Here is a 24,150-nt window from a genome sequence, read left to right on the forward strand (position 1 = left end):
TTCTCACAGAGGCAGGAGAGGATGGCACAGTCAGTCACTGCTGGTGAGCTACAAACCAGCCTACGGACCAACTGTGCTGTTCCTGTGCCACCCCTCCCCATCATGACAGAAGGGTGAGGTGGTAGGCACTATGGCATGGGATGAGCTGCTCTCACAGAGTGGAGGGGGATGGGCATGAGCCCATGAGCGAGTCCTGCAGTGTTGAACCAAAGCCCCATGACTGTACTTGCCCAGTGGTGACATCTGGCCCTTAGCTAGGGAAGGAAGTGGGGCACAGCTGCACTTGACCACAGCCTTGCTGGCCATGTGGGATCTTTTCCCTGTGCCAGGCTTGGGGGCAATGGGGGGAAGTGAACCCTGGTCAGAGTGGCTCAGCTGTGGACATCATCAGTGAGGCAAGGAGCAGTACATGTCCCAGTGTCTCATCAGGCTGGGTGAGCAGTTCAGTTGCAGGTAGAGGGGCCAGCAGCAGCTGGACTGCTAGTGTTCCCCAAGCACTGTGGTGTGCAGTATGCCACTGGCAGAAGGACCTGAGCCAGAGACACTTCCCTAGATAAACCTTTATTGTCTGGCTAGTGTTGGTACACATGTCACCGCGGGTGTAGAAATGTGACAGAGGGGCGAGCAGCGCTGAGCACGTGGGTGCCCTGAGCTGGAGAGAAGAGTGGGGGTAGTTGTCCCAGCTTGCTTTATTTGCCTTGCACTCCCCTGGGACCCCTTGCCACTGCCTCCTCCCCAGCCCATAGGTGCTCCCAGTGTGGAAGTGCCCCAGGTGCACGTGGAAGTGGGAAGCAGGGTGTTGGCACGGTTGTGGAGCTGTCCCCAGGGAGGTGACACCAAGTAGGGCCTGCAGTGGGCAGAGAGGCTGCCTTGCAGAGGGCCAAGGGAACCACTGACAGATGCTGCCTGCTGGATGTACTATGACCCTGGCTGAACTGCATAGCTGTGCCCAGGCCACCCCAGAGACATCGGGATGGTGCCTGCAGGACAAATAATTCCTGGAGAACAAATAACTTAAAAGGCTGGAGCATGGGGGGCAAGCCAAGGTGGGAGCACCTCCAGCAACACCCACCTGGCTCTGCCCACAGGGTCAGCCTACAGCTGGCCAAGGCAGAAGCAGCTCTGCCAAGGCAGAGGTGTGGGGGTACCCTGGTGGAAGAGTTCTCCTTCCCCAGTGCCAGACCCATGGCCCCCCAGACCCTCCCAGGCAAGCAGCTCTCCTGCCCACAGGCAGCTCTGGGGTGAGAGCAGCAGTGGAGGCAGGCAGGGCAGGCTCTAGCACTCTTTCTGCCGCATGCGCAACTCATGGCGACGGAGGTGGTTATAGAGGGACTGCACGTAGGTGAAGACGCACTTGGCGTCAGGCTTCTTCCCCATGATCATCATGTCTTCGACCTCCACCAGCGGCACGCAGTCCACCAGCGTCCTGCAGAAATGAAGCCTTCAGCATGGCCTCAATTAGGCTACCCCATGTGGGGGCTGGCCTGGGCACCCCACACTGGCCAGGGCCTGCTGGTGTGGGCACTGCTGCCCTCAGACTTGCTCAGCTGCTTCCACACACCCCCCCCACCCACAGTCTGGTACTGGTACCCACAGTCCATCTGTTCTTGACACTGGGAAGAGCACCTGCTGTCTGCTATGGGAGGTGCCTGCCCCAGGGTAGGGGTTGCACAGCTGTCTGTACCACTTGCTTCCCCAGTGCTTTCTGTCCCACTTCTTGGTGCTGGCAGTCATCCTCTGCTAAAGCCATGCCCACCCTCCTCCTCTTGCTCTGCTAGCTGATGCTGATGGCCTCTAGGAAGAGCTCATCCTGGCTGCGGGTGTCTGCTGTGCCCCTGCCTCAAATGCTACCAAGTGGTTCAGGGAAAGCAGGGGGTCGGTCTTGGTTACATGCCATCCCTTACTCCTGCCTCAAGCCCTGGCCCTGCTCTTCTGCCTTCCTGCAAGCCCTGCCAGCCGGGCTCCCTCCCTTGCACCAGACCGGAGCCCAGGGGCTGCCTGCCCTAGGCCCAGCACACCCTACTGCTGGAGTGGGTACTACCCTGCTTCAGCTCACTCAACCTGGCCTATCTCCTCCTCTCCCTGTCTTACCACAGTGCAGGGGTCCATGCAGGACCAAACTCCAGCAGCTACCAGTCTTGTGGGGCCTTGGCAGATCAGCTGTGGTTGTGTTCCCATCCCCACAGTAGCCTTGAGCCTCTGCCGCTGCCCTTTTGGTAGGGTAGCCCACTCTGCCTTGCTACCCATCCAGTTCCCTGGGCCATATCTCTTCCCCAATCAGAGCTCCCTGGGTGCTGGAAGGGACTGACAACAAAATTAGGAGTCATGATGACAACCAGGAAGGGAATGGAGGGGATCTGGCCACCTCTTGCCCTCTCCTTTCTACTGGGAGAGAAGGGGTGTGTGGCACAGAAGCAACCCTGTTACTGCTGCCAATCCTTCTGGCCCTGCCCCCCTTCAGGCTGCTGCTGGAACAAGGGCTATATTGGCACTGGGGCCAGTGCTGACAGCAACTGGCAGTACCTGTTGCCGTCATGGCCAGTTCAGCTGCTTTGGCCTGGGCCACTCAAGGTTCTGTCCCAAGGCTCTGGGTGCACAAGGAGGGTTTGAAAGCTATGCTTGCCACCCACCATGACAGCACTCTCAACCCTGAAGCCCTGTACCTCCCCTCTCCCCTCTAGAACAGCGCCACTCCAAGGTGTGATCCCAGCCAGTGGCAGCCCCTGGGGAGCACCAGGGACCAGGAGAGCCCCCCACCCTGGGTCCCAGGGCCTCCGCCATCCCATTATGTCTCTGCTGCCTGCGCAGTGGGCTCCAAGCCCACAGGCTGGCTGGCACCAGCCCCACCTCATGATTTGATCCCCTTCACCACCATGGGGATGAAGGGGGCGATGCTCGGGGCCTTGGGAAAGCCCTTGCCACTGCCAGCCTGGCTCAGGGGGTGATGGTGGAGCAATGGCAGCACACAGAGAGTGGCTCTACCCTTATAAAGCCATTGTTTGGGCTCTGGTGTGCCAGCACTGTGCAGAGCCAGGGGAGCCGCAGCTCTAGCGCCAGCCAGGATGCCCTGAGACAGGCACAAACAGTGCAGGATGAGGCAGGACCTGAGGCTTGAGTCACATTTTCCAGGCTCCTGCTTCTGCCCATATATGAGCAGGCAGCATCTCAGAGATGGACATGCACCCTGAGGCAGGAGAATGAGGCAGCAAGTGGAAGCAGTGATGCTGCAGCATCCTGCGAGGCCACCCATACTCAGGCAGCACCACTCACAATACCGTGAGTGGCATTGCAGCAGCTGATCCCTGGATCAGGCTCAGCCATGGGGGCAGGCCTCTAACTACTGCCCTCCCCGCAGGCAGAGAGCAAACAGCACTCCAGGGTGACACAGTCTCCCCTGCCCAAACCCCCACAGGCACTATTCCAGAAGGCCAGAGCCCAAACAGCTGTCTCTGCCCATCTCCTGCTGGGCCCTGTCTGGCACTGCCAGGACTCGCCCCTCACCCACGAGCAGCCCCCAGCCTCGTCCTCAGCCAAGGCAGTCAGTTCCCTGCCGAGCCCTGGTGGTGGTGGGGGCATGGGCAGGTACTTGGAGGGGAAGATTCTCACCATCGGTCCTGGGGGGGGCTGACAATAGGCTACGACTTTTTGGTTTTTACCAGCCCCTTCTGGACCAGGCAGCGATAGAATTCCTGAATGTATGTGTACACACACTTCCAATCTGGCTCGCGCATCCGGACCATGTCCTCCACGTCCAGCAACTGTGGACAGTCCGCGTGCTTCCTGGGTGCAGGGAGAGAGGGGCAAGCCAGTGACCGCAGCCCAGTCAGGGAGGGAAGGAAGAGAAAACAAGAGACACAGATCAGTGCAGTTCCCATCCCACTGGCAGCTGCTCCGCTCTGGCATGCTCTGGGGATGCACAGTGCAGGGGCAGGAGGGCTCCGGGCACCCCATGCCAAGGCCATTCAGTGATATTGGGGGGCACAAGCAAGGGGGAGAGGGGCAGGTGAATGGCGTGGAGAGGCGTGTAGTCCAGAGGGAAAGACAGATGGAAAAGGAGGAGAAGGAGGACGAGTGAGGTGTTCTGGCACGCCAGGTGCTCGGGGAGCGGGTTCCAGAGTGGAGCGGCGCTCTATATAGCTCCTATATAGACCGCTGGGAGGATGGGGGGGGACAAGCCCCGCCCTCCTGCCCAACTCCACTTGGAACCGCGGAGCACAGCCCTGGTGCAGGAAGCTCGGGAGAGGACGCTCACAAGAGCTGGAGGAGGAGGAAGGACGAGAGGCCACCTGGCTTCCAGGCCGGAGAGATCGATGGCTCTCTCAAGTCCGCGCACCAGTTTCCCAATTAAGGCAAAAAATTCATTAACAGGAGCGCCAAGAGCCAGGCCCGCAGCCCCTTCTCGCTCCACCAAACAGCACCACGGCACCCTGGTAGCTTGCAGGAGTCCCCATCTCACCCCGCCACCTTGGACATCAGCAGGATGGGACCCCCAGCCCTGCCCCCCGGCAGGGTGCTGGAGGAGAGGAGTAAGTGGGTGGGAGAGAGACAGAAGGAAAGAGAGAAGGGCTGGCTGCCAGCCCTCCAGCTGGGCGCACTCCCATCTCTCAGCACCCAGGAAAACCAGAAGCAGAAGGGGAAGGGAAGAGACTGGAGAAGCTGCAATGGTGTTTGAGCCCCTACAACTGTGAAAGGAGGCACCTGGCATAGCCAAACCCTTCTCCCCCCACTGGCTGCAGTCCCACACCTGGTAGCCCAGGATGGAATGTACTGCCTGAAGCCAGGTGGGCTTATGGGGCTGCTGCTCTGCCTTTGGATGCTCTGCTCCACACCCAGGAACCCGGACCCCAATACCCACCCTTGCTGCACCAGACTGGGCTGCACTGATCTCTTGTGACTCTGCCCACAGAGCTGCTGCTTGCCTCCACAGTGCCTAACCTTGTTGCATTGCATGGGAGGAGTGACACCTACAGGCACCCACCTCCAGCACCATCACCTCCACGTGTCCCCCCTCACCCCAGCAGTGAACAGGAGAGCCACCCCAAGTCCATATGATGGCAAGAGAGGTACGTACTCTGCAGAAGAGAAGGCCACCTCGAAGTTTTGGCGGCGGTTCTGGGGTGTCAGCTTACTGTAGTCAAATGCATCAGGGAAGAAATTGTGGACCAAGGCACAGAAGGCCATGCCATCACTCCAACTGGATGAGAAGTTCTGGATGTCCACATGCTGAGGGAGCAACAGAGTTAGCAAGGGACAGAATGACTGGCCTTGGGACAGGAAGAGGAGGTGGCACCCACCTCATAGCCTCGGGTCTTGGCTCTGCACCAGTCCAGCAACATCTGTTTGATACTGTTGGCATTTGGCACGCCAAAGCTGGAAGAGCGCTGCACAGTGGTCTGTGATGCTGCAGGGTTTGAACTGTGGCAGGAGACACGGGGTGTTATCCATAGCTGCAGGATATTGTTATTTGTGCAGCACTCACTGCCCTGGTCAGCCTGCCCCAGGCCCAGTCTCACCTCCCACCCTCTTTCTGCAGCTTCTCCATCATGGCCTTGCGTGCCTGTGAGGCTGATGTCTTGGGCAGGCTCTGCACTTTCATCAGTTCCTTCTTCTTCTCTGCCTGACGCCGCTCCAGTGCGGCCAGGCTGCTCTGCCGAGAAGCACTCTCATCCTCACGGTCAAAAATGCTGGGAGAGAGATAGGCAATGCTAAAGGGGCTGTGGGCAGCCCAGGGGAGGGCAAGCAGTGGTCTCAGCCCATGGCCAGCCCTGGAACTCTGGAGACCTCCATGTCCCTGGGACAGAAGAGAGGTGGCTTAAGGTCCTTAGTTGGCAGACCTATCTCCATGCTCATAGATGGACCCATGAGAACCTCTGAACATAGTGAATGTACCTCAAGGACCTGGAAGCTTTGGGGTCACATTTTCAGTGGGGACACTGCAAGCTGGGCATAGGGTTTGTGCAAGCAGATGAGTGACAAGGGACCATGTGGGGCTGTTCCCACAGGCACCTCTGCTCACCTGCCTGTCTTTTTGGATGAGGAGCTGTAGGATGATTTTGTTTGAACGAAAGTGCTGTTGCCATCTGCAGAGAGAGAGGAAGGGCAGAGGCCCTGGGCAGGAGCTGTGCCAGGCAGGCAGGACTCTGCCTGCACCAGGGCAGTGTTGCCTCAGCAGCAGCAGCAATGTCCCAGGGTTACACCCTGAGAATGCTGTGGGGAAAGGGCAGGAAAAACTTACTGTCTGATCTCTTCACATAACTCGACTCCATGGTTGTAGTATGGGAAGTCTTGGTGCCATCACCTGCAGGGACAAAGGAACAGGAACTGCTGGGCTGTGAAGAGCAGCACCCACAGACACTTGATGCTGCCAAGCATCTTTGCACTCATGCAGTGCAACAGGGAGAAATCCCAGGTGGTAGGCAGAGGGAGGCAGGTAGAGGGAGGACAGAGGGCATGTGCTCCTCAGGCAGAGAACAAGAGGCAAGTGCGAAGCAGCAGGGAGCTGGGGCATCCCTCAGCCCCTGCAGCCACTCAGTTTGAGCCACCCAGGGATTGGGAGAGCAGGGGTATAGAAGACAAGACACAGGCCAAAGGTGAGATGAGGCCCTGCCATCCTGACAGGGTTTGGGATTCAGAGGGAAGTCACCAGAGCAGAACCCTTAATTATCCCCAGGCAGGCTCTGGGCAAGCCAAAGACTCAGCTCTGAAACACTGTCCTGCTCCCAGCACAGTCAAGCCAGACTCAGGACAGGCAGTGAATGGCAAAGGAGCTGTGGTGGCAGAGCACTGGGAAGGATTCTGCAAGGCCCTCAAAGGGCTGGCACACTCCCCCAGCCCAGCCCATACTAGACTGGACAAGACGCTCAGTCTTGGTGATGGTGCTGCATGCCGAGCCATCGGCTGACTGAGTGCTCTGCCTGGTGGTGGTCTCTGTGGCGTGGCCAGCCCTTCCTGCCACAGATTGGCTCCTAGCCTCCTGCAGCCGCTGGTCTCGCTCCTTCTCCCGCTGGTCTGCAAACACAAGTGGGAGATGGCATCAGCGGGGAGGTGGGGTGGTGGGCATGGTTCCTGCCACACTAGGGGTCTTGCAGCTGCTGCTGGCCCACAACTGGTTCATGGGAAGGCTGATGTCCTTGGCCTTGCAAAGCCAGTAGAGGATCCAGCACACACTCTACTGCTTCCCCGTGGGTGGACAGCCCCACTTCAGCACCCTATATTGCCACCACCACTGCTCTGACTCCAGGAGTACCTCGTTTGCGCTGGCGCAGCTCCCGCATGGCATTTCTAATCAGCCGTCGCTCCTCAAAGTCTGTTGTCCGATCCAGCTGCAGGAGGGGGAAGTCATCATTAGTCTTCTGCCATCAGCTTGAGGTCCCTTTACCTTCTCGCAGGAGCCTGAACTGGAGAAAGAGTTACCATCTTATCCAGAACATCCTCATCCTCAATCTTGCTCAGCTCCTCGACATTTAGCTTGCTCCTTTTCTCCACCTCCCTCACTTGCACCTTCTCCATGCCGTTTGTCAGCTCTGGTTCTCGCCTTGGTGCCTGGTGCTGCTCCACCACCTCCGGCTCCATCTGCAAGGACATTACCATGCAGCTGAGCCCCTGCCAGCTTGGCCACCCCCCACCACCTCTTCTCAGGGTCCAGGCCCTCATCACCCCGACACCAGCCCAGTGCTACAGGCAGTGAGGACCCTGGGACCTAAGTGCTCTCAGCTGGTGGGATGCCACAAGCATCTGCAGCACTCAAGGCAGGCAGGGGAACATGGCAATCTGCAGCACCCCATGCCCCAGGAGGGCCCAGCAGTTCCTCTCTTCCTTCCAGTCTGGCTGCCATAATATTTCCAAATCCTCCCTGCTCTATGGTAGGAGGTGGCTGGGTCTTCCAGCCGGCAGGGGCTGCCCAGGGCTTTGGGCTGGGCAGCAGCTGTTACCCAGCAGTAGGCAAGGTGCTGTCAAGGCCAGTGCATGCCATTAGCAGCACAGGGATTTCCATGGAATTAAGGGACTTAGTGTAGAGAAGAGCTTGTGGAGGAGATCAAGAGCTTCGCCCCGCATCCCTTCCAGGATCTAGGCCAGTTCGGCCCCTGCCCAAGCACAGCCAGGATGCCAGATCCCTTTCAGCACAACCCCCCAGCAATTCATAGCAGGCAGTGGGCCAGGCCCGGAATAGGGCACAGAGGCACCAGGAATGACAGAGAGGGATCAGAGCAGCCACGCACACACCCCACCCTGCATCCTGTGGCCCGGTAACTGATGCATGGCAAAGTCATCAGCAGGAGTTGATGCTGGCCACATGCACCCATGCCACCACCTGTGCCTGGTGCTGTGGTGGGGGCAAGACAGCTGCCTGCAGCCTCCCACCTGGCACACTGGGAATGCGAAACGGGTGGGTGCACAGCCCCACCACACCGAGCCCAAGGAGTGGCAGATCTCCATGGTGCTGTGTCGTCGTGCACCACTGCCAGTCACGCCTTGTGCCAGGGCTATAGACACCCCCAAGAGCCCTGGGGGCTGGTGACCCCCCCCTCCCTTCCCCCTGTCATGGGGCAGGGCTGCCCACACTCACGCTGCTGTTGCTTCGGGAGAGATGCAGGGCCGATTGCTGGCGTGTACTGGAGAAAGTGGGTGGATGGGCCACAGGGCCACTGGGCTCCTCAGTGCCCTCAAAGTGGGCGCAAGGGTCCTGTGCTTCCAGAAAGAGGGTGCTGATGTCCTCCCCGGGGGGCGTCTGCAGCCCTGGTGCCAGCAGATCAAGGCGGCGGCCCAGACGCCCCAGCTCTGCCCGCAACTCCAAGTGCTCCTGCTCCAATGTCTGCAGTGCCTGCGCCAGCGTCTGCACTCGCTGCAGAGCCCACTCCAGTTGCCCCTCTGCTGCCCCCCGGAACGCCACCAGCTCCTGCCGCAGTTCTGCCAGCTCAGCCGCCCCAGCTTGCGCCAGCCCTTCCAAGCTGAGCCCCGGCATGGTGGCAGTGCAGGCGCTGCGGCGAGGCCTGCTCAGCTGTTCACTGCCCTTTATAGGGGCCCAGGCACCCCCCCCGGCTGGAGGCTGGCCTGCTCCCTGCCTGTGGGCTATTCTGGTCCCAGCAGCTGGGGGTCCCGTGCAGGGGTGCTGAGCCAGGCACCACACTTGGCAGCACATCCGGCTGCGGGACCAGGTGGCTCAGCAAGGGGAGCCCTGCAAGTGGCCCCCCCCTGCCCTGGAGGCTGCCAGGGCGAGATACCAGCCTGGGGGCTGTGGGACAAAGTGGTATGGACCAGCCCTGACCACTGCAGTGCTGGGTGAGTGAAAAGGTCAACCACTGCTGTGTTCTTTTGCCCAAGTGCCTTCCCACTCTGGGCCAACATCACCCACAGCACATCTCCAGCCCCAGGCTGGCACTGGTGCAAGGGCCCTGGTCACAGCATGGATTTTAGGTCTTCAAAGCCCCGTGCTGTCCAATGCCTGCCCCAGGGGGAGCAGGTCCCTGCACAGGCAGCACCCCACCAACAAGAAGACATGCTACCGTGGCTACTGCCCCCAGGTCCCTGCAGCCTGCTGATTCTCCAACCAAGCTCTATGTGGCAGGACTGCCAGCACCATTGCCTCATCCTCTTCCTCCTCCCTGCTCACCAGGAGCATACCTGGAGGCTGTGTCCCCTGCCAGGCAGCCAACAGGTCTCCTGTTCCCCACCTCACTGGACAGACCCACTAATACCTTAATGAGAGCTGACAAGTGCTCGGGCCAAGCCTGCCCAAGTACACTAGCACAGGGAAGTCACCCCACTGCAGCCAGCTGCCCACAGGCAGGGCCTGCTGGCAGGTGTGGGCAGCACCTATGGGCACTGCCTGCCTCATGCTGGCAAGGGCTGGGCTGAGGATGGGGTGAAGCCAGTGGTACCACAGCCATCAGTATGCCCCAGGCCACGGGTGATACCACAGCCACTGGCAGTGACACAGGCCACCCACAGTGCTGTTCCTGCAGAGGCAGCCAGGCATGTGCAGGGCCATGAGTGAGACAGAGCCATGTTTGACATCCTGGCTCCTGCCAAGGCGGCACACGGGCGCCTCGCATTACCCTAGATGGGCACGAGCAGATTAAAGCACTTCAAAGGCTGTCTCCTGTGTGCACCCAGACCCAGGGTGGCCACAGCCTGCCCTCCCCACAAGACACTGCAGAGGGGTTGATTTTTTCCGTTTTGTTTCTCCAGTTGCACCCAAGAATCCCTCCCGGGTGGGCTGGGGCTTTGGTCACTCTCCACTCACGATGGCATAGCAGGAACAGGCAAGACCCCCATCCCACAGCTCCAGGGTGCTTTAGAGACCTTTGGGGAGTAGCCCCCCTCCAAGGCAGGCTCCCCAGACACATGGCCAAGGTTCATCCCCATGAGGAAAAACAGAGGGGTGGTTGGGTTTTTCCCTGAGCTGCTGCCACCCTTAAAGGTGTTTAAGACAAAGGGAGACCCACAAAAGATTCCTTGTCCCCCTCCGCCCACCTCCCCAAGTGTCTGAGTACATGGTGGCACAGTCCAGAGTGCAGGAGGCTCATGTGGGGCTGTGCAACCACACACCACACAAAGGCCAGGGTCTCTTGATGAAAAAAACCCTACCAAAACAAAAGCAACAACCAAAACAAGACAGAGCCTCTGGACCATGCTGCCTATACTAACTCTTCGGTCCCTGGTGCCCCCCCGCGAAGCCCTGAAACTGCCAGGCAATGGCCAGGTGGGGCACGGCCCCATAGACCCCCTGGGCACTCACCTTGGTGACATCGCTGCTGACACTGCTGATGTTGCAGATGCTGCTGACACTGCTGGGGATGGTGGTGATACGGATGGGGGTGCTCCGCAGACCCAGAGTCACCTCTGCAAGGGGGAGCAAGAGGCATGTGGGGTCTGACCCAGCCCACAGGCTCAGCCCCACAGCTGGGGAGTGGCTCTGGCTGGGCTATCTGCCTGCTCCACACATCCTGCCCTGGCAGTGAGCCCTGAACTCTAGCACAGGGAAAGGGCTCTGGGGGCAAGCAAGAGATGGGAAAGTTGAGACCCCTCACTGCCCTGGCTTATCATCCTCCCCAAGAAACGGCACTTTATGCAGTATTTCAGCTGGAGCCAAGACCCCCTGGTGAGAGGGATGGCCACAGGAGTATCCTGAGCCAGCCACATCTGCAGAAAAGCAGAGTTGGGGCAGGGCTGGAACAGGCATGGTGCAGCGGTGAGATGGGACAGAGCATGATGGTGTGGGCTCCCCTGAACCAGCAGGTCAGTGGCGAGAGGATGGGGCAGGGCTGCAGGGGTAGGGCAGGGATTGGGGAATGACCCCAAACATAAACATGGTAAGACACTAGGGCTGGGGACAGACGGTCTCCCTGAACTGAGATGCCCCAAGCAGACTGAGGGTGCAGGCCAAAGGATGAGGGCTACCAGGCACACTTTGTTCTTCTGGCAGCATCTGTGCTCAACGTCTGGGCTGCCAGCACTTAAATGCCACTGCTGCTTATCAGCACCCACCTGGCCTGGCTCAGCCTGCCCACCTCCAGCTGCCCATTTGTGCCCACCATCTGTCAGTGCCCAACTGCCCACTGCCCAGCTGTGCACAGTGTGATATTAGGAGCACAGTCCTTTAGTGCTTACAGCCCGGTGGATCCCCCGGGTCCATTCCCTCCCGCAGTGCCCACCTTCCTGAGAGATCCCCACCTGTTCCAGTCCCACCTCCCTGCATGACACCCATGCCCATAGCCCCTACAGCGTCAAGCCTCATGACAGATGCCATCTCCCCACTGGACCTGTCCTGCGCACCCGTACCCATCAGTGCCCACCTGCCCGCTGGCTGCCGGGGGCGGCCGTGATGCGGGGCGCCAGAGGCTGCACGCGCCCATCCTTGATCTCGATGGTGAAGAAAGTCTTCATGGCGTCGAGGCGGGATCCGGCGGGGCGCGGGGCCGGGCGCTGCTCTGCGCCGCCGCTGCCCCGCGCGTTTTGAGCGGGCGCCGGCGGGGCCGTGCGGGGCTCCCTCTGCCATTGGGCGGCCCCAGCCCCGGCCCCGGCCCGCCCCCCCGCGCCGCCCGCCCCCGCCGGCCCGAACCGCTGCGCGCGCTCCCGCACCGAGCCGGTGGCAGAGGAAGGTGGGGGTCCGACGGGGCGCGGCGCTGCGGGGATGGGCGCGGGGTCACCGGACTGCGGCCGCCTGCGCGTGTCCCCGCACCCTGCATGGAGCGCCCTGCGGTGCCTCCCACCCTGGGGTGCCCCCTGCGATGCATGCTGCCCACGCCCCGGGATGCTACAATGTGCATGCAGACCCCCTAGGTTGCCCACACGATGCGCAATGCCCCCGCAGTGCCTGACCGTGCATGCAACCCCAAAGTGCTCACGGGATGTACTGCTGCCCCCCAGAGATCCCATCATACACCCAGCATTTTCCAGGGTGGCTGCAGCCCCTCAAAACCTCTGCTCCCTCCCCCCACTGCTGCCGGATCATTGTGCACATGGCTGGGAGGGAGGGAGGGCTTCTGGGCAGGAAGCAAATGAGCAGGTGGGCAGCCAGCAGCATCCTGCGGCATCCTGGCACTGCAAAGCTTCACACCTGCCCAGGCTCCACCAGGGACATCCCGCCACCGAGAAGCAGAGGATGGAGGCAGCCCCCTACTAGGATCTTACCCGTGGGGCCAGCAAGGCAAAGGGAGGAGGGCGCCAGCTCCCACCGGTGAGTATTCAGGCGAGCCGGGGTCCCCATTACCTCCTGAGTGGGCACTGATGCTTGGGAAGAGACAGGCCAAGGAAGGAATAACACAAAGGGAGCAGAGGTGAGCATGGCATAGGTGCTGCTGGCATCCTTCCACCCCAGCACAGCACCCTGCGGTCTCCCTCCCCATCACTCCACACTCCCCAGAGCTTAGTGCCAAAATCCATCAGCACTTGTAGGCTGCCCTGCACCCCAGGCACGGACTCTGTCCTGCAATGCAAAACCACTACAGAGGAGGATAGGCTCTGTGCCCAGTAGTGCACTGGGGGTCCCTGGATCTGTGTTGAAAGGTTGGGATCACCCCTGTCCTCACCAGGCTCTGGAACACCATTGCCTCTGGAGAGACACTGAGGGGACCAGGTGGCTCAGCCTTCAAGGGTACGGGCAGGGCTCTGCCCTGGGGCTGGAGTCATTGATGTCCATGGAGGAAGGGGGCTCAGCTTCTCCTCAGAACCCAGGTTTAAGCCCCCTGTGACGCAAGGCGGGTGTCAGATCCTCCACACGTTCCTCTACCCCAGGGCTGTGCCACACTGCAACCCACCACCTCCAGCATCTTCCCAGGAGCCAGCAGACTCCATGGGCTCCTCAGAGGGACAGCAACCTCCACCTGCCAGGGCAGCACCCCTGACCCTGACCTGAGCAGAGAGCTGTGTTTTGGTTTTTCCGCATTTCCTCCTGGGACAGCCATAGGGATGGTTTTCCCAGCAGTAGGAAGAGGGCAACTGCTGGCCACTGGAATCCCTCAGGGTTGTGAGGAGGCCCTGCAGGGTGCTGGGCCCAGGGTGGGGGTGGTCAGAGCCAGTCAAGCACAGCTCCCAGCCTTATTGGGACAAAGAATGCAAAAGGCCAGGGTTTGCTACTGGCACCGATTCCCTTTCATGGCCCTGCAGTAACCCGGCCAGAGTGGGAGCCCCAGTAAACAGCCTGCCTGGCACCCAGTTCCCTGGCTGGTGTGGGCATTGCCACCACTTGGCTAGGCAGCAGTCAGCCCCCAGCTAGGGGTGGCCTTTGGCCTGGCCGTGTCCTGCACTCACATTCCTGGCCCAGCACACGTGGGCTGGAGTCATGTCCCCAGGGCTGCCTGGGCTGTACATGCTGCAGGACAGGGGAGCTGAGAGGGCTCTGGGGCAGCACTGCCCAGCTGTCAGGGGGACACAGCTCTCATGTCACCCCCCTCAGGGCTACACTTACCCACTGATGGCCTCTCATGTCTCCCACCTGGCCCCAGCACCTGGCAGTGCACTCCAATATGAAGCTATGGGAGTAGAGGGGAAGAGCACTCAGCTGGGTGTTACATGCAGTCCCCCCATTAAGTTGCCTTCACCCACAGACTGCTAGCCCTGGGCAAGGAGGGCAGCAGCAGCTGCCACCAGTTTTGTACCTGGCTGCCAGCACTGGGCTGGCCTGGGATGAGTTGCTCCCCTCTGGGGCTTTGTGCCACACTGGGCTCTGGGGTGCTGGCAGAACTACCCAGGTTTCCTTCCTTCCAGGCTGCCTGGGGCTGCCCCTGGGGCTGGCCCTGCTGCAGGTCCTCACCACCATCCTCAGGCTCTGGATTGGGCTCTGGGGTTGGCTGCAGCTCCAGGAGCACAAGGGTCCCTGAAACCACGGCTGAGGGTGAGAAGAGGCTCTGCTAGGGAAGCCTGCAGCTTCCTGCAATGCATTCCTACTCCTGCAATTCCTCCCAGGCACCCGGCTGCCCTGCCCACCATTGTGAGATGGTATGCACTCAATCGTGCTGCAGCTGGCCAGGCACAGCTCTGGCCCCAGGCACGCACCTAGACAGGATTTTGCCATGGACATTTGTGGAAACTCACCCTGAGCACTGGGTTTCTGGGGGTCTCCCGCTTGCTGGCTGCACAGCTCGGGCCTCCTAGCTCGGACATGCTCCTGCTCCACCACATCCTCTTGCTTGTGGGCCTGGAGAGAGCAGAACCAGCCCGGGTCTAGTCTCTGACTGGGCCATGATGGCCCATTTCAGCCAGGGATGCATAGGCTGTGGTCTCTTCCCATCCTATCCAGGTCCCTGCCTGCATGCTGCCTGGAACTGACAAGCCAGTCCCTGCAGAGGGGTCACAGCAAGAGGCTCACGGGGGACAAGTGTCCCCACATCCTGCTGCATCCTGTGGGCAGGGAGAGAGACAGTGTCTAGTGAAGGGGGACCTCAAACCTATGCCCTATGCCCCCAGCCCAGGCACTCCAGGGCTCTGTGATGCAGGGAACACCCAGTTTTACATTACCCTGTCCCTGTCCATAGCACCTGCAGCTCTGCTTGGCAAATGATGAAATATTCTGGAAACAGGACCACACACAGATGAAAGACGTGTCTCTGACATAAGTCTGAACAGGGTTAGGGTGCTTTGGTGTCAGCTAGGAAACAAGATGCCAGTCCTGGCTGTGCCAGTGCCTCTAGCAGCACCATGACTCTATGGCAGGGGGAGACAAAGAGGGCGCATACCCTGAGGGGGCACAGGAGAACCAGGCCCCAAACTCAAGGATGGAAACAGCCTTGGGTTTGTAGTAATCAGCCATATCGAGCGAGACATCTCTCTCAGATGCTCAGTGATGTCCCAGCCCAAGCCAGGGCTTGGGGGCAGCATGCCAGCACATCTGGATGGGGAAGCAGACAGTGCTGAAAGGTGGCACAAGGCCACATCCCTTTGGCAGTCTCCTGCTATGGCCCTGGGGCAAGTGGAGGAAGAAACAGGGCTGGACAGAGGCAGGTGGGGGAACCCACGCCTTCTCACCTGGCTGCAGGTACACCCATTGCTTCTCTTCTTCCCACCCTCACCCTCAAAGGGCAACCCCACAGGGCTGGGTGCACAGATCTCCTACCACCACAGTCTCTGCACGCTCATCCTTGCTGCACCAAAAACCTGGCCTGTTCTCATTCCTTCCAGCTCTGTTCACCAGCTTATCCCTCCCCCATCCAGAAAGCCACTGGTTTCACTCCAGAATGAGCCCTGGCCCCTCAATGGCTGGCAGGAACAGCCATCACGAGAAGGGGGACGGGGAATCAAGGTTTCTACCCATGCAAGGGAACTGCTTCAGGGGAGATGAATGGCTGTTGCCTCCAAAGAGCCCCATCCCCAAGAACTGCAGCAGAGATGAGTGCACCACATGCACCAAGAGGCTCCCAGATCCCCACCAGATTGCATCCTTGGGAGAAGCCCAAGGAGCACCCTGGCCTGAAGCCCCAGTCCCAGCTCACCGCTGCTGGGGCCATGCTGTCACAGCCCAGCCATGCTTCCCCTGTCCCCAAAGACCCCAGCCCCACCTGCCCCAGTCCCTTTGGGCAGGCAAGCACAGCTTGCCCAGGGCTCTGTGCTCCAGACAGGAACTCCAGGAAAGGGTGAAATCTTGAACAGTCCCACGCCCTGCAGTGCTCTACACACTCACCGTTGAGCCTTTGGGCTCCTGGGCAGGGGTCTGCTCCACAGCCTCCCTGTATCCACTCTCCTCTGGCCCAGCCAGTGCTGGCTCTGCAACATCCTGCTGGCTGCTCTCCCCGCTCTTGTCTGTGCCTGGAAGCTTGGTGCTGCCCTCACCACAGCTCTCTTCACTCCCAGTAAGGGCCGGTGTTTCAGCATTGTCCCTCTGGACAATTTTCGTTTCCCCAGGCACAGTGGGGGGACTCTTGCTGCCATCCCTCTGGCTGCTCTGCACATTTCCAGCCAGGGTCGCAGCTGGATGAGATCAAAGATGGTGTTCAGGAAGGAGCTGCCTACATCCCAGACTTTCCAGGGCATTCCCCCCACCGGAACATGGGAATAGTGCCTCACCTTCAATCTCCTCAGCCCGCAGCTTACGGATGGCAGCTCGGATCAGCTTGCGCTCCTCATACTCACCCGCTGCCCGCAGCTGCAAGAGGGAAGGACCCAGGAAAGAAGCAGTCAGCCCCAGCACAAGTTCCATCCCAGCAAACCATCTGCCCTGGCACATGGTCGCTCACCAGTTTTGTCAGTTCCTCCACACTGGTGATGGCTTCGAGCTGCTCAGACAAGGCAGTCAGGGCTGCCTGCTGCTCTTCCAGGCGCTGGGACCTGAGCAGGGTGAGAGCAGTGGCCTGCTGGGAGCTGTCATGGGCGCTTGCAAGCAAAGTCCCCTTGTGGGGCAGCTGGCAGGTCCAGGCAACAGGCCCCACCATGAGCCAAGCTGCTCTGTGCCACACTGTTCCCACTCTCATGTTCACTCAAATCTGTCCCAGCCACAGTGGGGCCAGGTACCACAGACCCCATCTCCCAGGGCAGAGGCAGGGAATGGCCTCAGCTCCCAACAGGACTTACTGTGGCCAGTTCTCCTTGTCGTCCTGTCGACGGCTGCTGCGTTCTGGGCGGAAGCGCTTGGATGCCAACGTCTCCTCGTCCCGCTCCAACTCCTGCCGCTGCAGCTCCCGGATAGCCGAGCGGATGCGGCGCCGCTCAGCCAGGTCCAGTGTGGCCTCCAGCTGGGTGCATAGGGCAGGGCTCAGCACTGGCTCTGGCCACTAAGCCCCCATCTCAGCCCTGGTGCTGCCCTCTGCCACACTGTCATGAGCTTCCCACACTCTGGACAAAGGCACTGTCTTTGTGTGGCACTCACATGCCCAGTCCACGCTGCCTGGCGCTGCGGGAAGTGGGCACAACCCCCCCAGAGCAGGATGCTGGGACCAACCATGGTGAGGAGGGACTGCCATGGTGGCACCGAGACCTCTGGGATGTAAAGGTCAAAGAGATGAGCATGCAAAATGAACACCTAGCAGTGATCCTGCTGCCAGCAAGGTTGATGCCCTGCAGCTCTGCCCCTCCCAGTGCCACCAGCTCTGGAATGAGTTTTCCTACCCACGCCAGCCCCTCCAGCAGCAAAGGGACAAGAGAGCCCATTCTCTTTCTATCGCATGCTCCCCAGGAGGTTCTGGTTTAAAGGGCCCCAGCATCCCACCATCTTGTCCACCCTGCAGCCCTCCCCACCCTCATCCACTGCTAGCAGATGGCAGGCAGCTCTTGGAACCAAATCCATGAGTGGGATCTGTCCTAAATCCAAGTCCAACCCTTTATGTGTGGGAAGCACAGCCAGAACTCCCCCACAAATGCCCCCCCATGAATATCTCATAGGTGTTCCAGGTGCTCCTCAGCCCATCCAAGGCCAGCACCTGGCACGGGCACCCAGAGCTGCTCCCCCCCACTCTTCCAGAGCAGGTCACAGCCCAGCCCCACTAAGAGCTCCAGTTTTTCCAGAGGGCCATGAACACACCTCCTGAAGGCAGCCAGATCTGCAGTGAAAGGCCAGCCATGGCAGTCATGGCCCTGCTATCCTCACACTGTCCTGTTGTAGGACGTCAAGACTGCCCTGACACTGGGAACCCAGGAGGTGATTTCCCATGGAACTCATTAAAAATAGACCCCATGACCAACAGCAGCTGCTGTCATCATCAAGCCCCATCACACTGGGAGAAGCCATGGCTGTGCCACAGGAAAAGAGTATCAGTCCCTTTCCTTCCTGTCCCATGGGTCACTGACAGGCCACCCATCCAGGCTCTCTGGGTTCCGCTGCAGCAGGGATCCAGGGTCAGTCCCTTGACTGGACCTGAATCGAGCCACACTGAGGGTCCCACACCACCACCTGTACACAGACTTCTCTGCAGAGACCTTGTGAAGCTATTGCCCTTTGCCCTCTCTGGTCAGAGCTTGGCGACATGGGAGGGTATTTCCATCTTAATGAATCTAGCAAGCACAGAGCAGGCACAGAGATGCAATGTGTCATCCCAGCGGCAGCCAAAACTGTGGTACTCCAACCCTTGCCAGCCGCAAAGCCCAACTGGGAGCATTATCCTTCTGCAACTGGGAAGATCCCAGTGGCTGGGACTACCAACCCATAGGGCAGCCCAACTCTAAAAATACACACAGCCTCTGAGGGAGCTGCCTGGAGCTGGGGTGCTCTTTCCCTCCAACCCCAGCAGCCCTCACCATGCCAGCAGGCAGTACCATCCCTTCCATCCCTCAGCTAGAGCTGAGGCCTGCAGCTCACTCTGAGCTTTTATCCAGAGCATGCACGTCTGCCACCACAAAGCCAGGAAAGTGGCCGGGAAGAGCAGGAGCCACGGCACTGCCAGAGCAGTGGGGAGTGTTGGAGAGAAAACTAGCCCCTCCATCCTCATGGGCCTCTCATTTTTCATCTGCCCCGGATGGCTGCCGGCATCCCAAGGATGCCACTACAGTGGGGACAGCTACTGCCAGGACAAAGGCATGGTCCAGCAGCAATGGCAGCCACTCTGGCCAGCCAGGAAGCCTGGCTCCCTGCAAACAGGGCAGCATCGATGGGTGGGGAAGCACTGGAATTTGGTTCAGTTCAAAATGAGGGGCTGGAGGCAGGCTTTGCAGTAAGGACAGCCCTCCCTGGAGCCATCCAAAATCTTTGAGGACAGGAAAATAGTCCTCAACTGCATATTGGGTGGCCAAGGCCTTGGCCCTTCCCTAAATAAGCTGCTGGCAGTGAGGGGCAAGCTGGGCTTGGCCCGAGGAGCTGGGTCAGGGCAGAGGGAAAGGTGGGAGGAGGGAGGAGAAGGGGCGTGTGCACAGCAGCTGCAGAAGTCCTGAGTGCCAGAAAAGGGGGACACAATGGGACATCAGCCCTGCAGACCCTGGTGCAGTAAACAGGCACCAGTGTGTGCTGTGTGGCACCCACCCGCCAGGTCCGGCGACTGCCCCACCCAGGAGGCTCCAGCTGGGACCTGACCTGCACCCAGGTCCTGGAAGACTTCTCCACCACAGGACAAATGGCAGGGCAAGAGAAAATGCTTTATTCCAAGCCCACGTCAGCAGGGAGCTGGGATGAGGCAAATGAGTAGCTTTGGAAGCTCCATAGCCAGTGGCAGGGGAAAGCATGATGGAAACCACAACAGCTGCAAAGGGACCAAGGGGCCCAACCCTGCCAGCACAGCCAGGCTCAGGCATCGGCACATGCCGGGGCCCCATGGGCCCTGTCCAGCTGCCAACAAATTAATGGTTCCAAGCAAACACCCTCCTCAGCACACAGAGTGCCTTTGTGAAAGGGCACTGGTGCAGCACCCATAGGCTGCTTTCCCCACTGGTGCCCAATGCAGCAGTCTAAGAGCCCCATACAGTGGGGAGCTCCTCCAGGATGGCTGCAATTAGCCCGGCATGCATGCATCCATCCTGCTCTTTGGAGGCTGGAACCTGGCCACGGGGAAACCACTTTGGGATATGAAAGAGCCTGGCATATCGAGCACCTCCTACAGCCCAAAGCTTTACCGTCACCTTTGGAAAGAGCCATGGGGAGCATGGCTGCCCCCCAAGCAGAGGAAAGCAGGAATGGATGACGGGGACATGGCAGGGATGCAGTGCTTCTTAGGGCCATCAAAGATTTGCCAAAGGCTACTGGGTATAAGAAGAAGGGAATCTCATGGCAGCGACTTTCCTAACTCAAGCCTGCCCTGCCGCTGTCTCCAAAGGTATTTACATCCTCCTTAATTAACCAGACTAAGAGTTGGAGGGGCTGGGAGAGGAAGCATTCCTCGGCCCAAGGCCAGCAAACCTCAGTCTGGAGCTCAGTACAGCCATGAGAGCTCAATCTCTTGCTTCTGGACATCCACCTAAGAGCCACCCTGCAGTAGCACCCACCTCATCCCCCACAGCTCCCTCCTCTGGCTTCTCCAAGCCCTTGGTCACCTTTATGCTGCACCATTGGTTCATCACAGCTGGCCTTCCTGGGACTAGGATAACAGTGCTGGGAGGGAATCATATGGATGCCTATGGCAGGAGTTGCAGGGCAGAGGCTTCCGGCAGCTTCCAGCCCAGCCAGCACAGGAGTGAGGGGGCTGCAGAGATCTCCTCAAGTGCCCTAGCCTCCTTCTAGTTTCCCTGGGGATATCAGATGCTGCTGCCTAGATGTCACTTGGGGAAAAGGAGAAGCAAGGCAGAGTGGAGGGCTGGGGAGAGCAGGGAAGAAGGGAGGAAGTGATGGGAGAAGCAGTTTTCCCTTATATGGACTAATCCTCTCCCAGCTGAGTGGAGCCAAAAACCTAACCAGAAGAAAAATAATTCCTTCCTTGTCTCACGTCAGCTCAGATGAGGCTTTTCTCAGCCTGTGCCACACAGCACATGGAGATGTGGGTCACAAGCACAGTGCTCTGGGGAGGCAAAGCCTCAGCATATCAAAGGAAGAGCATCTATAGAAACAGAGCTTGCTGCAGAATGAGATCCACCTCCCTGGGCTGGCTGGACACCAGGAACCCACCACCGCTCCTGGGGCTCCATCTCAGATCAGAGACCTCGGCTGCGACATGATAGAGCTGGAGCACTGGCAGGATGGGGAGACATCCTGACCACCCATCCCCAAACCTCTGGATGGGTGGTCCGTTGGCCCCGACATCACCCCACGAGAAACAAGTGGGCTTCTCAGCTCGAACCACGGGCAGGTCTGCGTGTTATCACTCAGGCTGAGGGTGGCAGGACAGGAGGCTCAGCCGGGGGCAACCCCCGTGTCGACCCACAGCAGAGACCTCACTTCCCTTCGGCATCCCGACTCTCCTGTTAGAGCAGACCTGCCTTCCCAGCTGACTCAGCTTCCTGCTGTGATCATTCCCCATCGCTGACCTGGGCCACCCCGGCTCAATCCCCGAGGCAGCCAGCATAGCCCTAGCCCCGGGCCGGGGGTCCCTGGGGTTGCCCAAAGCTGGGCACTTATAGGGGCTTCCCGGGACACCAGCCCCGGCTGAGTATCCTGAGTCCCGTCTTCGGGACACGGAGGCCCTCGTCCTCCAAAGCCCACTGGCTGCGGCAGCGCACGACTGCGGCCCTCGCTCCTGGGGCAGCGCTCCGGCTGGTGCTCCAGAAGCCGCCGCACAGGAAGGGATGGGATGCAAAGCCATGCGGGCAGAGCCCGGGAAGCGCGCCTGGCACCGCGCCAGCCCCTGGCAGCGCGGGAACCCGGGAATTGCACCGGCATCGGGGAACGATTGATTCCCCGGGATCCCCCGGCCGAGAAGATGGAGCCGGGACAGGAGGTACGGCCGGGCGCGATTGCGAGCAAAGGGCCAAGCGCAGCCAGAGCAGCGGGGCCAGAGCCTTCGGAATCACCGGAGTAGAGCGGGAACTCGTGCTGGAGCTCACCCCCGCCCAGAGCCCGACCTGGGCCAGCGCTGGTCCCTCCAGATGCTGCCGCCTGGGACCAGCACTGGGTCTCCAGCGCTATATCCGCTCCCTCCATTCCGGAGACATGGCTCCGGAACCCCCGGCCGAGCGACAGACCCCGAGGCCCGCCCGGTCCCGTTCTGCCCACGCCTGGGACAGCAGCCCCCAGCCCGGGGGGTTCAAGGAGCCGAGGCACCTCCAGGCACGATCTGCCCCCGGAACTGCCGCGGGCGCGCACCGTACCCCGAGCCCCGTAGCAGCCGCAGGACTCACTAGCTTCCGCAGCGCTCCCTCGTCCATCCCGAGGAGGCTCTCCTGGGACATCCTGACCGCCTGGCCCACGCTGCTGCGGCCGGGACTCGGTGGCGGCCGAGACAACAAAGTGCGGCCGGGGCGGCGCGGCCCCGCGCTGGGCTCGACTGCGCTCCCTCCCCTCTCCGCCCCGCCCCCCTTGCTTCGACTCCGCTCCGCTCCCGTTCGTGCTCCCAGCAGCGCCGCAGCCCCACCGCTTTCAGCCGCCACGCCGCTTCCCATCGCCCCGCCCCGCCCCGCCGCCGCCGGCCCGACCGCGCTGGACCTGCGGGTCCCATATCCCGGTGCCCAGCCCTGTCTCGGCACCGTGCACCGGCACCGAGACGAGTCGTCGTGCCGTGCCGTGCCGTGCCGTGCCGTACCGTGCCGTGCCGCGCCGTGCCGCGCCGTGCCGCGCCGCTCCGCTCCAGACTCACTCCCGTCCCGGTGCCCAGGCCGGTGCCGGTGTAGCAGAACTCGAGCCTGGCCCGCTTGGGGTGGCACCCCAGGGTGTATCGCTGCCCGTAGAGTGTTCCCGAACCCAGTGTCCCGATTGTTCCCCGGGCGCGGGGACTCCCCACCCGCAGGAGCTGCTACACCCCCCGGCTTGCGGGATGCGGATTAGAGAGCCACCAGCACCTCCTGCCCAGAGGCCCTCCCCACCAGGCTCGGGAGATCACACCATGGGGTGCCCTACATGCGCTGGGGAGCTGTTTGAGCTGCTCCCTGACACCGCCGCAGGATTAATGCCCCGGGCACCCCCAAAACCCTGGGAGGGTTCCCTTGTCGCCCCCACATGGTCCTACTGCTTGCTCCAACTCAGCAGCTGCTTGTGGTGTCCTTGTCCTTACATCCTGTCCCAGGTCCCAGAAGGCAGTGCCAGGATAGCCAAGCTCTGGTGTCTCGCTGTCGAGAGGTTTCCCTGGAGACCCCAAGCTCCTTACCTGCAGTTGAAGTGAAGCCCTGCTCTGCAGAGGACAAACTTGGGGCTCAATCTTGTTTCTTGGCAAAGGCCAGAAGTATTCCCTGGAGAGGACTAAGGACCAATATAACCCAGAGGTGCTGTGGGCTCTGCAAGGCAGACAGCTACCATCTGCTTCCAGCTCCTAGGTGAGGGGGAGAGGTGCTTCTCCCTGCCTTGACCAGCAACCCAGAGACCAAGGGGCTTCTCCAGAGGAGGTCACGGAGATTAAGTTCACCGTTCTTTTGGGAGTTCCCAGCAATCTGGGAAGATGGATGAGATCGAGCAGGACCACAGCATCATCTGACATAGGGAGGGACCCATCATTGTAGGCTAGAAAGATGGGGTGTGGTAGAGGTGCCTAGAAGGTGCAGCAGTTTTCATACTGAGAGTGTTGGTTCAAATGTCTCACTTCAGGCCTGCTTGGCAGGGTGGGTCTCCAGCTGCACAGGCATCCCAGAGCCTTCTGCTCCCCTAGGTTCCTCAGCAGCTCTCCAGTCTCCAGGCCTGAGCAGCATTGGGCTCCACCGGAGCATGACAGCCCCTGCCCAAGCAACCACGCTAAAGCCAACCTCTCCAAGCACTGTGCCCTCTAACAAAACAGTCAGTCTCAGCAGTAACATCATCTTCACTTGCTGGATGATCCCTGCCATGTCTGCCACAGAGCTGCTACACAGGAGTCTAGGGTCTGCCCTGCCCTGCATTTCTGCTGTCACACAGCCCCTCAGGGACCAGGCATCAGCACACTCAGGGGCCTGCATCACTTGCAACTCTGCTGTCATGTGGGAGCAGGCACTGCCAAATACCCAGCTCCTGGCCTTCAGGCAGCACAGCTGGCAGCAGCTCATCTGCCCTTGGGATATGGGGGGGACCCCACTGCCAACCTTCAGCTGTTGAAGGTTTATCAGGTTTGTTCCCCAGACCCTCTGCCAGCAGCAGCACTGGGCAGGGCAATGGATACTGGTGCGTGGCTGGCAGCATGGATGGTGGCCTTCCCACACGGAGCACTCAGAAGCAGAAGCATGGTGAGCTGTGTGGATAAAGTACCC

The 24,150-nt window shown here is 60.4% G+C and overlaps 1 protein-coding gene across 10 annotated transcripts; it reads right to left on the reverse strand.

Annotated features, from left to right (window-relative positions):
* Window positions 1-545: 545 nt before the first annotated feature.
* Window positions 546-22,273, reverse strand: SMTN (smoothelin). Of its 10 annotated transcripts, none has more exons than XM_088176017.1 (22): window positions 22,123-22,270; window positions 17,005-17,165; window positions 16,671-16,761; window positions 16,501-16,579; window positions 16,118-16,404; window positions 14,536-14,638; window positions 14,100-14,329; window positions 13,910-13,973; window positions 12,634-12,732; window positions 11,796-12,125; window positions 10,739-10,842; window positions 8,567-8,683; window positions 7,414-7,572; window positions 7,247-7,322; window positions 6,844-7,008; window positions 6,236-6,298; window positions 6,017-6,080; window positions 5,514-5,684; window positions 5,295-5,415; window positions 5,072-5,223; window positions 3,607-3,780; window positions 546-1,426 (listed from the first exon to the last, which is right to left on the reverse strand). In XM_088176017.1, exons 1-21 carry the CDS (start codon window positions 22,171-22,173, stop codon window positions 3,636-3,638), a joined length of 2,832 nt encoding a protein of 943 aa, XP_088032143.1. In that variant the 5' UTR covers window positions 22,174-22,270; the 3' UTR covers window positions 546-1,426; window positions 3,607-3,635. The 10 variants fall into 10 exon arrangements, with proteins under 10 accessions (XP_088032143.1, XP_088032140.1, XP_088032142.1 ...); XM_088176014.1 differs by having other exon boundaries at window positions 22,093-22,201; XM_088176016.1 differs by lacking the exon at window positions 3,607-3,780 and having other exon boundaries at window positions 22,123-22,273.
* Window positions 22,274-24,150: the final 1,877 nt, after the last annotated feature.

Source organism: Sturnus vulgaris, chromosome 19 (assembly GCF_052056855.1).
Source record: "Sturnus vulgaris isolate bStuVul1 chromosome 19, bStuVul1.hap1, whole genome shotgun sequence".
NCBI lineage: Eukaryota > Metazoa > Chordata > Aves > Passeriformes > Sturnidae > Sturnus > Sturnus vulgaris.

Coding starts and splice junctions, on each gene's coding strand:
- SMTN (XM_088176013.1), bottom strand. CDS start 22,173: ATGTCCCAGGAGAGCCTCCTCGGGATGGACGAGGGAGCGCTGCGGAAG. Junction 14,330..14,535: donor CCAGAAACCCAGTGCTCAGG/GTGAGTTTCCAC, acceptor TCTCACCCTCAG/CCGTGGTTTCAGGGACCCTT. Junction 7,573..8,566: donor TCTCCCGAAGCAACAGCAGC/GTGAGTGTGGGC, acceptor ATGTCCTTGCAG/ATGGAGCCGGAGGTGGTGGA.